General features: G+C 32.7%; 1 protein-coding gene across 1 annotated transcript in view; it reads left to right on the top strand.

Annotated features, from left to right (window-relative positions):
* LOC129802998 (protein O-mannosyl-transferase TMTC1-like) overlaps positions 1–12,993 on the top strand; it is a 40,969-nt gene extending 27,976 nt beyond the window's left edge. The window contains exons 6-8 of the mRNA XM_055849281.1: positions 2,351–2,464; positions 2,538–2,881; positions 6,966–12,993. Coding sequence (XP_055705256.1) covers positions 2,351–2,464; positions 2,538–2,881; positions 6,966–7,510 — 1,003 coding nt within the window. The 3' untranslated portion in view covers positions 7,511–12,993. The remainder of the gene's footprint in view (positions 1–2,350; positions 2,465–2,537; positions 2,882–6,965) is intronic.
* The last annotated feature ends 799 nt before the right edge of the window (positions 12,994–13,792 follow it).

Here is a 13,792-nt window from a genome sequence, read left to right as displayed (position 1 = left end):
AAAAAATGACTTCAAATAAGGGGCTGAACAATTAAGAACGGCCAATAAATGCGTTCAATGTGAAAGAAATATTATACTGATTTAGTGTCAACTTGCAACTGTGAAGAATTTTATTCCTTCCTTTAAGTTCTATCTTGCGTTTCTCCTGCAGCCGAATGACAGAACATGCTGAAAATTGTACTAGGGGAAACTGGGGCACCACCAAACACGGCGTACCGCCAAACACTGCGATTTTTTAATCTGATATTGGATATCAGAGGATAAGACCGATAGGAATTTATAGACACTATAGGGATGCTTGTCCACTGAAGGAATGGTCGAGATAATCCAAGTAGTTTAGAAGTAAAAATTACTGTTTGGTGGTACCCCGTGTTTGGTGGTGCCCCAGTTTCCCCTAGTTGTTATTCGTAGAAGTGTAAGCAATACTGCCACAAGATTTCGGTTCCCATTACTAAGAGTAGGAGGAGTCTACGAGAGGTGTCCAGACTTACTTTTAGGGCAGAATCACATTGCCAGTAAAATGTTCACCGTATTTTGTTAATTTACATATTTTCATTGCAGTTCTTATGCAAATTTTCCATTACCGTATTACCTTATCTCATACTCGGTGGCACTATAGTTGAAAATTGAAGAAATAAAACAAAAATTCGAAAAACGGTGAGCAAAAAAAACTGTAAGAGAAATTAATCGTACAGTTTTTTCTCACCGTTTATCGCATTTTCCTTTTATTTCTTCATTTTTCTTATATTATTTTCACCTAGTGCCACCGAGTATGAGATAAGGTAATACGGTAATGGAAAATTTGCGTAAGAATTGCAATGAAAATTCGTAAAATTACGAAATACGGTGAGCATTTTACTGTAAATGTGATTCTGCCATATAAATAAAATACCAAAATAAAAATAATCGCACTAGGGAAAGATAGGGTAATTCGGAACCATGTCTATTTTGGAATTTTCAGAATTTTTTTTTGTTTCAGACGGTCAAACAGAAAAAGGAAACCACGAAGAAATACAAGATTTTACATTCCAGCGTACTTCTTCGGTGTTTTTCCATTTTGCCATCTAAAACTGTTAGGATACCTCAAAGTTCCAAATTAAACATAATTCTAAATTACCTCACCTTACCCTACGCGTTTTTGAACAATCTCAGGAAAACATGGTTTTGCGGGGAAGGGAAAGATGAGAAAAAATTAGGCGTATATTAATGGTCCTTGGGTCAACTTTTGGGAGTTCTCCCGAAAGTCCTACGCCGCTAAGTATAAACGTTTGGCTTCTAACTCTGAGAACAGTCGTATAAAGCACAACCAGGTTGAAATATTGCGAGGCAAAAAAAAGGGACTAGGGGAATGTTGGCATGGTTCGCAGAGTGAACCTTCAAACAACGCAAATTTTCTCTTTGTTTGCAAAGAGATAGTTCGTCATTTCTTATGGCCTCTACACATTGGGAGAAATTTTTGTCAAAAATTGCTTTTTTGAAGGAAATTCCCTGCAGCGTTGTAGGGGGAAACGTCAAATTTCTGTCAAAAACGCAATTTTTGACGAAAATTGCTACCAATGTGTAGACGTCTTTAGCCATAAGATAGATCATTATTAAGTTCATGAAACGAGATGAGAAATGGTAGGTCAGCTCTTTGCAAACAAAGAGAAAATTCGCATCGTTTGAAGGTTCACTCTGTCCGAACCATGCCTACATTCCCCTAGATACATACATTGCTCTCTCAATAGAGCTCAAGTGAGCAGCAAAAAATTACAATTATTTTAAATCAAACAAAAGAAATTAAAGGTATTTAATTAGTAGAATTGTATTGTAAATTAAATTGAAATAAATTCCCGCCCTATAAAGCTATTTTCATTATTTAAAATAATTGAATTCTTTCTCTCCCCTAAAATTACTGCACTCCATTGATTTTATTTTATTTTGATTTTTTTTGTAAATTAAAAATTAAGAACAGTAAACTAAATAATAAAAAAAAATAACAGAAAAAATTCCTCAAATACACATAATTCCGATGAAAATATTCTCTATTATCATGTTATGAATAATTTTCAGTAATATAATCATTTATTGAAATAAATGAAAGTGCAAAACAATAAAAAAATACTGAAAATGTGGTTTCAAATTGTAAAAGGGAAGAATTTATTTATTGGATATAAAAAAGAACGAATGAGGAAAACCAGAAGGAATAACATTTAACGTTGATAGTTGATTACATCAGAAATATCGAAAGAAATGCTAAAAAGAAGCATTCTAATTTTAAGCCAAAAACAAAAGATTTAAATAACTTTTGTCTATATTCTCACCTAGAATTTTTTTCATCAAGTTTACTCTATTCTTTGTCATTTAACAGATCTGGTCTCAGCGTTTTACCTCACAATGCCAAAATGCACTACAACTTTGGGAATTTCCTAAGAGACTCATCGAAGCCAGACTTGGCGATGGTTCACTATGAAAGAGCACTGAGGTTGGTTTTTCATTCACTTGGTAAAAAAAAAGCTTTCCTTTGAGAAGCTATCTAAACCATTTGTGCTTTTCAGCCTCTGGCCAATGTACTCAAGTGCCCACAATAACTTGGGTACTCTCGTTGCGAATCCCGAGGTGGCAGAATTTCACTTTCTAGAAGCCATCCGGTATTCTTCAGATCACGTAAATGCTCATTACAATTTAGGAAAGCTCTACAGACGTACCAATCGTACTGTAGATGCCATTCGGATGCTGGAGAGGTGTCTAAAGCTCGAGTCGAGATTTGTGCCTGGATATTTGGAATTGTACAAACTCAAGAGTGGACATGAAGCTGGTAGACTCTTGAAGAATGTGATTAAATTATCGCCAAGGAATCTCAATCACCTCTACTTGTACGGCAATTGGTTGTTGAACAATAGTAAGTTACTTTAAATTTTAAAGATTTATCAATATTTTCCTGCGAATGATTGGTCAACATTTTTAAAGACTTTAGCTCTTCTTATTGATTGGCGATATTAAAGGTAGAGAAAGTAAACACAGTTTAAATTGAATTCATGGAAAGCTGTTGAAACAAAGGAGATTATTTTGATATACTATATTGAGCTCAGGATTATCTTTATATGCATAAAGGCAAGACCAACTGTATGTAATTCTTCAAGAATAGATATCTTTAAAAAAAAAAAAGGTAAAACATCTGAGTATCTGACGTATCTGTTTATCAGGGATTTAAACTGTTTCATAAATTGTCAAGTAGATACTCGAGATCCTCAATTAAATTTGCGTTATTCACAACTGGATTGGGCTAGCGATAAATATAAAGCGTGTCCACGATAAAATTGTTCCAAATGATTTGATATTTTTATGACAGATGTCACTAGCTCCGCATTTTCGTTGTATATAAACATTGTACAGTAGACTCTCACTTAATCGGCTCTTCTTTCAATCGGGCGAAGAATTTTGTTGAAAATTTTCACATTTAATTATGAAGATAATTTGCTCAAATTCGCTGTAGTTCTTCCTATTTTATCGTGATTCTTTATAATTGAGTGCTTTTTGTGGAATTTAGAAAGGCTTTGACGCCCAAATCTATCGATAAACCGGATGACATTTCGCCCCAAATGCCCATTTGAGAGAGAGTCTACTGTAAAACGTGTTTTTACCTTTCTTTCGGTGAAACTCTCATCAAATTCTGTTCATTTTTCACTAAGATACGAAATAATAATTGAAAAGAGAAGGGAACTGATCATGTACACGTATCTAAAAAAAACCCCGGAATCAATTACGCGGACCTTGGAAAACTGACAAATACCTCACGCCAGATCATCCGGAGGGTGATTCCTCGATTCCTCGACAGTAAAACCACTGCCCAGAAACCTGGATGTCGAAATAATCGGGGTATTGCAGATCGAGATTTGGAGAAAAAGGTGATCATGCGCTACAAAAACAATCCTTCGACATCTGTGATAGATATGGCTAAAAAAAACTTAAATGTTCTCCCAGTCTTGTGCACAAAATCAGACAGAGAAATGGACTGTAGACTTTTAAGGCCCAAGCAGCCCCGCATCGCACGGATGCACAAAGTCAGTCAGCTAGAACACGAGCTCGAAGGCTGCACGATAAGATGATGTCTGGCTTAGTGGGTGCATCTTGATGGATGATGAAATATACGTAAGAGGAGACTTCAAACAATTACCAGGACAACAATATTACACGTTTCCAAAAAAATACATGGTTTGGACGTCAGAGCAAGGTGTTCTTTATGCAGGGCAACATGAACCCGTCAATTTACATCACGGAGTGCCTCCAAAAACGCCTGTTGCCTCTGTACAGATGGCATGACATACACCAGATCTTCTGGCCAGATTTGGCGTCGTGCCAATACTCAAAAGAGACCAAAGAATGGTACGAGGAGAACGACATTCGTTATGTACCCAAGGAGATGAATCCGCCAAACACTCCAAATCTCCGTCCAGTTGAAACATATTGGGCTATTATCAAATACCATGTGAAGAAGAAGGCTAAATGCGTCGAGAACATCGAGGACTTCAAGAAAAAATGCAATGAAACAACTAAGAACCGTGGTGATGATCTTTTGTACAGACTTTGATGGGAGGATTCAAGAAGAAGATTCGAGATTTCGCCAATCAAATACTTGAATAAAAAAGCTAATATATCTAATAAATCTACAATGAATTAAAGTTTCAAAAAATATTTTCCTTTTTCTCTTAATATTAGATGAGTTCATATATTCTGTCAGTAGAAGAGGTAAAAAGTTTGGAGTGGTATATCTCAGCTCCTGATGAACATAATTGGATGAGTGAACTATTGTTGGAAAGCTTGGTTCATTAGCTTTCAGAATCTGGTATATGTAGTCTGCTATGAGTAAATCATAGTCATCCAGAACCATTTATGTCGAAGAAGACACTTTTTGCAGCGTCATTTTTGACCATCTACTGCTGGGACCAGGAGTGACCCACAATTCTCGCACTTGGACTGTTCGTTAGAGGAACTCAAAGGGTATAATTTGTAGAAGAAACTTTTTTTTTGGACATCTTACTTTTTTTTATTCATCGACTTTTGCAAGAATTTTAACATTTTACACGCATAGAAAAAAATGACAGAAATCCTTCTATCTCATTTTCTGGACATACTAATGAAGATATCGACTTGGAATGTTCTAAGTACTCCCCCATAAGTTGATCCAAGGAATCCAAATATCACATCAATTTCATCCCCACGTCTATCCTTCCCCTCCAGAAACCACTCTTTTAGGATTTCTGTAATTTTTTCTATGCGTGTAAAATGTTAAAATTCTTGCAAAAGTCGATGAATAAAAAAAAGTAAGATGTCCAAAAAAAAAGTTTCTTCTACAAATTACACCCTTTGAGTTCCTCTAACGAACAGTCCAAGTGTGAGAATTGTGGGTCACTCCTGGTCTCAGCAGTAGATGGTCAAAAATGACGCTGCAAAAAGTGTCTTCTTCGACATAAATGGTTCTGGATGACTATGATTTACTCATAGCAGACTACATATACCAGATTCTAAAAGCTAATGAGCCAAGCTTTCCAACAATAGTTCACCCATCCAATTATGTTCATCAGGAGCTGAGATATACCACTCCAAACTTTCGACCTCTTCTACTGACAGAATATATGAAATCATCCAATATTATGTAGACTTTATTTTTAAAGCATTATTCTTTGGAACAATTTTATCGTGGACACGCTTTAGTGGGTAGACATGCCTAAAATTGCATTTATTTATTTAGGTTATAGTTATCTCTTAACAGTCACAATATTGATATCGCAACTTAAAAAAATCCTAACAACGAAGATGTTGAATTTTAGGCTAAAATCACAGCATTTACATAGTGTCCTCCTTCAGCACTTAAAATTTAGAAAAAAATCAAATAAAGCACGTCATTTGATTAAGGAGGCTTACAGAAAACATGCACCATCGAGATCCACTCGTAAAAGTTGGTGTAAAGGCTTCAGAAATTATGATTTTGACCAGAGGACAGAAAGACCAAAATAATTCATGGCGCCAATCCGTTCAATTTATCTGAAAACATGTATTTTCAGTTGAATTCAGCCAACCTTAAAACGAGACTCGCAAGGCAGTGCCATTTTCTTTCATATATTTGGTTAGCATTTTTTGTTAGAGAACTGCTGACGGGTCAGCATATTTTTGCTCTTAGATTTGGTTTACACATCTTCGTGGTCTTTCTCTCCTCTGTACCCTTCTGAATCAATGAAAAAATCTTAAGATTCCAAATTAGAAATGAGTCCAAAGAACTACATTTTACCACATACGACCTTGTAATACTAGATGAGCCATGTATTCATGACTTGTTTATAAGAAAGTATTATATATATACAGTTAAGTGTGCTAATCCGGGCGCTTCGCTATCTGGATCGTTTATGACTAATCCACTTAAAATAATATTTTTATTTTTATTTCCGTAATATAGTCACCACAGTAACATAATATAACTATTCAAGTTTGAGAAAAAGCAAGAATAATATTTTTATCCATTAAATAAGTGAGTGTAATCGACTCATTCCAATCTTGTGCAAGTTGGGTTCTTCACTAAAAATTTTCTAGCAGTGATATTTTCGCTAATGATAAATGGTTTATTGAAAACATTTATTGTTTTTTTTTTCTTGTGAAAAAAGTATTTAAATCCAAAGGTTTAATTAAAAGTGAATTAGCGAAAAGGCGACCCAGTTAGGGCATGCTGACATTTCAGTATTATCATTATTTTATAAATTTTCTTTAATATTTTTGATAATTTTTTTTATATTATATTTCTGAATGAAACAGTGAATAATTCTATGGATTTAGAAGATGTAAAAAAGAATTTCATCAGTCAAAAAACAAGCGTTTAAGTAGCACTCTTCGGAAAACGATCCAGTTACCCCACCTTTTACTATATAGAAAATATTGGAAAAGCAATAGGTGTAAGCTGTATTTAAGTGTATTTGATCCATCTTTCTTTGCAGATTCCCCAATACAGGCGTTAGAATTCTTTCTGAGGGCCCTGAGATTAAATCAATACCATCAAATGTCATTTCTGGGGGCATGTCACACACTCCGACGCCTTGGTCAACAAATACGCCTGCAGCAGCTTGTCTTTAGATGGCACATCATAATGTACCTGAGCAAGGGAGTGCACTCCTCACCACATCACACAGACCTCTATTTGCGTGATTGGCAAATAAAGATGGAACTGAGAAATCGAGCTAAACTCTATGATAGCAGCCTCAGGACATCTACAACAACAACCTGTACTCCCCTACATGCTACTATTGAGGGTGGAAAACAATTCAATTGTAGCCGATCTGAGCGACTTCTGCCCATTCTGAGGGATACCAGAATAACTGTATCATCGGAACCAAGTGTTGTGAATGCCGGGAATTCCTGCTACAGATACTGGAGGATAAGGAAGTGGCCCAAGAGTAAGCACAAGAATGGAAAAACTAGTCAACTGGAGACTTCTGAAAGTGTTGTACCACTCCTAATATCCACTTTCCTGGACAAACTCTAAAAAAAAAACGTATATCTACTGCGAATTATTTAAAATGCTAAACACTGTGTGTTCGTGTGTTTAAAATTGTGTGCTATCAACCTTGTCAGCGATTTAGAGAGCTTCAGCAAAAAGGGAAAACTATTGAAAGTGCAGTGAAGAGACTATTTAACTTTTTCACCAACTTGCAGATACAACAAAAATTTCTATAAGAAATGAATTAACTTTTGTGAGAAACTTTGTGCTAATCAATCAACTGCATTAAAGTGAAAAAGGTCTGGGGTGCAAAAAAAAAGAACCTAAGAACGAGCAAAGAGCATCTTGGACGTGCTTGAAAATTTCAGGCTCATAAAGTTATCTTTTTTCTTTCTTCAAGATGCAACCGAGTGAAAAGAAAATTCCAATAGCAATAAATACATTGTCAAAGCGATAAGAATAAAGACCAAAAAAGATAGAGAAATTTAAATACCAAGAGCAAGTCAGACAAAATGATCAGAACCATAACCAAACAAATTTGTAGCAACGAACTTAAACGACAGTATGAAATATTAAGAATAGAGATAACCAATGTAAATAGAATTTGTACAGTATTAGTATGGACATTTTTTGGGCTGTTATTGCGTGCAAAAAAAAGAATCATTTGGAAAGAATACCTGGTCATTTAAGCTTAACCAGAGTCACTGGACTTATTACTATTATTTGGCTTATATATTTTAGAATGTAGGGTTATGTTGGGTACATAACCTCAAAATTTGACAAATCATTGACAGAATAATATCGTTAAGATTTACGCTGATTTGCGTTAAGGTAGGATAGGGTAATTCGGAACCATGTCTATTTTTGGAATTTTGAGATTTTCTCACTGTTTCAGATGGTTAAAGACAAAAAGAAAGCCACGAAGAAGTACATGGAGTACATGACTTTACATACTTCTTAGTTGTTTTTTTCGTTTTGCCATCTAAAACTTCTAGGGAATCTTGAAGTTCCAAATTAGTCATTTTCATTTCATTTTATTAAGGGGTTTCCGTCATTGTTGGCGATTCCCCTTCCAAATTACTCTTAATTCCAAAATTACCCCATCTTACACTACTTTAGTAAAATATCTCAATACTTCTATCAGGGCCTGAATGTCTTAAATTAGAATGTGAGGTTATGTTGAACTTAACCTAAAAGAAACTTAAGGCATTTATTATGGACAGAACGCCATCTGACGGAAATTTTATGAATTAATATTTTCTGGCATTGTAATTTAGGCCCTTCTGGCATTTTGTCTTTTCATTTTGTGACTTTAATGGCGAGACACGCGTGACGACGACGACTATAGAATTTTGGTTATTTTCTCGAGTAAGTTGTGAAAATGGAGTAAAATTATGCTATCTATTGAATTTAAGAGGGTATTTCTTTTCTTTGTGATAGGTTGATTAAATAGATACAGACAGATTTAATAGATATTAGGTGATATCCTGAACAAGATTGAAGTCTTATTAGGTAAAGACAAAGACGATTTATTTAGTAATTAGGACGACTTTAAATCAATTTACTGATTAGCTGTACTAGATCAACTCGGGAATTAGCCGTGTCTCGCCGGCTGTAAAGACGACGACAAATAAAAAGCATTTACAAAAAAAATACAGTCCACTCGATTTCACGACGACCACAACAGCATTTTTAACTTTAAAGTGAATTTTTTTTTTTCTATAATTTATCATTCTATCATAATGCGTGTTTGATTACACAAACGATGAGAGTATTCTGAATGTTAATCACTGAAAATATGAGTTTTCTTCTAAAGATGTTTCTTGTAGGTTATGTTATTTTGAAAAAAAAATCATCAAAAAGAATGCCTACATCACAAGCTATCGTCGAAATAAAAAAAATCTTTTTAAAGTTTCTGAAATTTAAATTCTATTTTTTTTTAAGATTATTTCTATAAGCTTAATTTGCAACTTAACCTTTTGTGTACAGTAGACTCTCACTCAATCGGCTCTTTTTTCAATCGGGCGACAAATTTTGTTGACAATTTTCACGTTTAATTATGAAGCTAATTCGCTCAAATTCGCTGTAGTTCTTCCTATTTTATCGTAATTCTTTATAATTGAGCACTTTTTTGGAATTTACAAAGGCTTTGACGCTCAATTCTATCGCTAAACCGGATGACATTTCGCCCCATATTCCCGATTGAGAGAGAGTCTACTGTATTTCAGATTTTTTTTTTAATAGTTCGCGCTTCATACTTTCAATTCGGAGGTACTTTCTGTCTTAAAAATGTGTTTAAAAAAATGGCAGATAACTACGTTGAATCTCTTTTCTGTCTAACAAATTGCAATTACACAATTAATAGTTGATTTAAGGTTAGGTACGGCATAACCTTACATTTTACTGTTTTTTTATCGATGTTCTTCATTTGTTAGATTGCAAAGGATTAAAAAGATTACCAAATTAGATAATCATTCAAATTACTGAATCCAAGAACTAAAAAAATACATTTTTAGCACTTACTTGAGCTGTAGACACCAACTTTAGAAGCTTTTTCAATTTTCATTTTCCCTTCACGTACTGATTTCAGAAGAACTGAAAGCCAAAAAGAAAAAAAGCATAAATAATAATGATATTCCATATAAATTATCGTATTCCAACAAAACAATGGTAGAGATATTGCACAGAAAATTTTTAATTTCATCTGCACCACTCGAGTTCCTAAATTCTCATGCTAATTTGATTCCTATAAACCATCACAGAGAAATGCCAAGAATTCCCAGAAGGTTTTCCGAAAAAACCCTCGAGAAAAATAGGAAGTGACATAAACGGAAAAGCAATAAATCTAAAACGTATATTGAATAGACTCCCATTATTTTATCACTTCAAAAAGTGATTGATTATTGAAATTATTAGTGAAATGTTAAAGGTCAGAGCTACAAATAATTTTTCACTTTAACAAAAACTGAACCATTTTCTAAAACTATAAAAAAAACATATTCAATAAAGCAATAATTAACTCCCCCATAGAAAATCTAATTGTTGAACTAATAATGCTTAAGTTTCTCGAAAGAAAATCAAAAAAAAAAGATAGCAAAAAACATTAATAATTAATACCCTTCTAAGATTAATCATTAAACCTACATTTGTAATCCAAATGATCATAATGATAAATTAAAGTAATAAATGCATAATGATTTATGGAAAGAGGAAAAGTTTTGGAGGAAACATATCGAGCTGTAAATAAAAGATAATGGTGCACTAAATGACAAGAATATTTATAGACAAAAGAGAAAATAATTGCATGAAGTACAAGGAATTTGATGAATATATAAACGGCTCTGATCAAAATATGGTTTCGTATCTTTGAACAACAACAAAAAATTGCATGAATATTTTATCTAATGAAATAGCTTCTGTTTTTATTTTCAAATTGTTTTACCAATAAGAAATAGACTTCAAAGGAGGAACTAACACAACAATTCTCTCAAAATGTTCATCATTTGAAGAAATACGACAAATTTATGAGTAGAAAAGAGAAAAAATAGAACTACCCTCTACTCTGACATGTATGATAAGAGAGTGAAAATATTATATTATTATGCTTTTTGCCAAAAAAAGAACAAGACAAAAGGATATGGAATAAATCAATAAATTGCTCTTACAACAGGGTGATTTGCAAAATTGTTTGGCACAAATAAACTGTCATTTTTTTTAAGTTTTGTTTTACACGGGGATAGCATTTAAACTCACAAGTGAATTTTATCCACAAAATGTTTAGGCTTCGTCTCTTCCAGGAACTGCAACATAATGTATAGCAATATTTTTGAATTCCAAACATTTAATATGAAATTAAAGCAATGCCCTTGCTTAAAATCACTCAAGTTGTCATAATTTAAAAAATAGACCACGCCCCACGAAATTTTAAACTTTAAAAAATCATGCAACTCAAGTAATATTTCTCAAAGAATTTTCTCTTATCTATTCCTTAATTTGAAGAGTAGAAATAACACGAATAAAAATGGGAAATTGTGTTTTTTGACATTAAACAGAGGGGGGCGTGGCCTATTTTTGCACATGCTGATTTATCAAAGTCAGAAAAGGTTAGAGTATTCCCTGTTAAATTATAAATATTTAAAATAATTGTGTGATAGCATCTTATGGAGAGTGATTTTAGCTAATTTAAATATATAACGTGAAATATATTTACAAAATAAATGACATTTATTTTATAAATATTTATTTAACATTTCAACTTGGGTAAGTGAGATCTACTGCTACACTGAGAGAAATTCGCAAAAGTTAAAATAACATTCCGGAAATGTTAATTTTACCTTGCATTATTGATTCGAAATCGGTGTAAATATTACCCTTTCTAGGTGTATTAGGGGTTAAAGTTACCCTTTTTCATGTTACTTTTGCCATTAAAAAGGTGTAAAACTAACATTAAAAAATGTTGATATATTTTTACACCTAAAAAGTGTTAAGGTTGCGATGAAAAACAGTTAATCGCACCCTCTTTTTTTCTCAGTGTAGTTGCCTCTCTCCCTTACATATGATCTTTTGAAAACATATTTGCAAAAGTATAAAGCAATTAAGTATTATATATAAATCAGGAGTTTAAATACTTATCTCCTTGCAAAATAAAATTTAAAAAAACACCCCCTTAATTCTGTGATAATTTTTTTAAGCCTTTAATCTTTAAATTAGACTTTGAAGGCTGATTTTGTATCATCTAAAAAGAAAGCTGAAATGAATATATTAAAATATCTTTAAGTTACAGAAACTTAAAAAAAAAAGATTAAAATAGAAGCTTCATTAGCCTTTGGCAAAGAGAAATCTTTATTGTTGACACTAAATACTCCACTTAAATCTTTAAATTTTCTTTATCTCAGAGTTGAGGGGTTTGTCAGTATAATTAAAGAATCGCATCTGCCTAACTCTTCGAAAGTTAGCATTGGTCTTTATTGAAGATAGAGTGAATATTACCGCTGTACAAAATAAGTTAAGTGAACACAATATTACTAAGATACAAGAAATTAACGTAAGCTTAAGTGATTTGTGGCCATAAGAAATATACTCGGTGTTTAACTCTTAAAAATGTCCTGTAGATTTTTCTTCGACAAAAAAAAAACTTTTTTAAAATTTCCCCATTCTAATACTTTTTATTTCGAAATTTGGACCAATTCGCGACACATTAAAAAACAATCTTGAAAATTCTTTCTAAAAAAAATTCTTATTGTGACCATAGAAAAATCTACGGGAAATTATTAGATGAAAACATCAAAATATTGTACTAAATAAATAAAATATAAATCTATTTATTACTTTTGTAATAATGAATGAGGAAATGAGGAAAATACAGAAAGTATTCAATTTAGAATATAGAGAATATTGTGAAAATATTGGCTTAATAAATCTTTAAAAAGAAAAAAATGATATACTAACTATATACTATTTTATTAACTTAAAAAAAAACCAACAACAACAAAGAAACTCTACCTTTAAGTAATGTAAAACATCTAATTTTTAAGCTAACCTAATCAACTAAAGAAAAAGAAAACCCAAAATCGTAAAATCAAGTGAAAGAGAAATTACTCGAAAAAAAAAGAATTCACAAATGGGAACAAAATTATAAAATTTAAAAACAAAAAAAAAGACGGAAAAGATACTGAAACACCCTGTTCTGGCTTTTCCAGCTATACCAACTTCAATTTCCAAGCCAGCAAATGCAAGAGGAGAATAAATGGTGAAAAAAATGAAATAATGAGAAAATAAAATGAAATATGTTTCATATTTAGAGGAAATGTTTCTGTCTCATTATGCTTTATTTTTTTGGCTTCTCACTTCGTTCCCTATCTAATTTGAATCGTCATTTCTTCCTGCCTCAACAAAAATGGGAAGGTAAAAAAACAAGAAAACATGAACTAAAGGTGGTGAGAAAGAAAAATTCTTTTGCGGAAAGAGGTATTTGATAGACAATTTCCTGGGGTGAAATTCAATTACAAAATTGCCATGGTCTCACGTAAGGTGGAATGGGTAAATTTTCCTACGATAATTTGTGCCTCTATCAAGCCCCCTTCCCTGCAATTATTCAGAAGGCGCTCAGACACTGAAAGGTGTTTATTGGTAAGAAATTTTAAATAAAGATTTTACTGAAGGGACTGAAGGTATACAAAGGCTATAACTTATTAAATAACAATGAATAATATCAATTGAGATTATTAAAACTTTCAAGTGTCTACGGCAAATGGGAGTCTTAAATAAATAAAACATACATCACCTAAATATAATGGTAAATATTTTTCAATAATTTTTTTAAAAGTC

Source organism: Phlebotomus papatasi, chromosome 2 (assembly GCF_024763615.1).
Source record: "Phlebotomus papatasi isolate M1 chromosome 2, Ppap_2.1, whole genome shotgun sequence".
NCBI classification, from domain to species: Eukaryota; Metazoa; Arthropoda; class Insecta; order Diptera; family Psychodidae; genus Phlebotomus; species Phlebotomus papatasi.
This window is presented reverse-complemented; position numbering and strand designations above follow the sequence as displayed.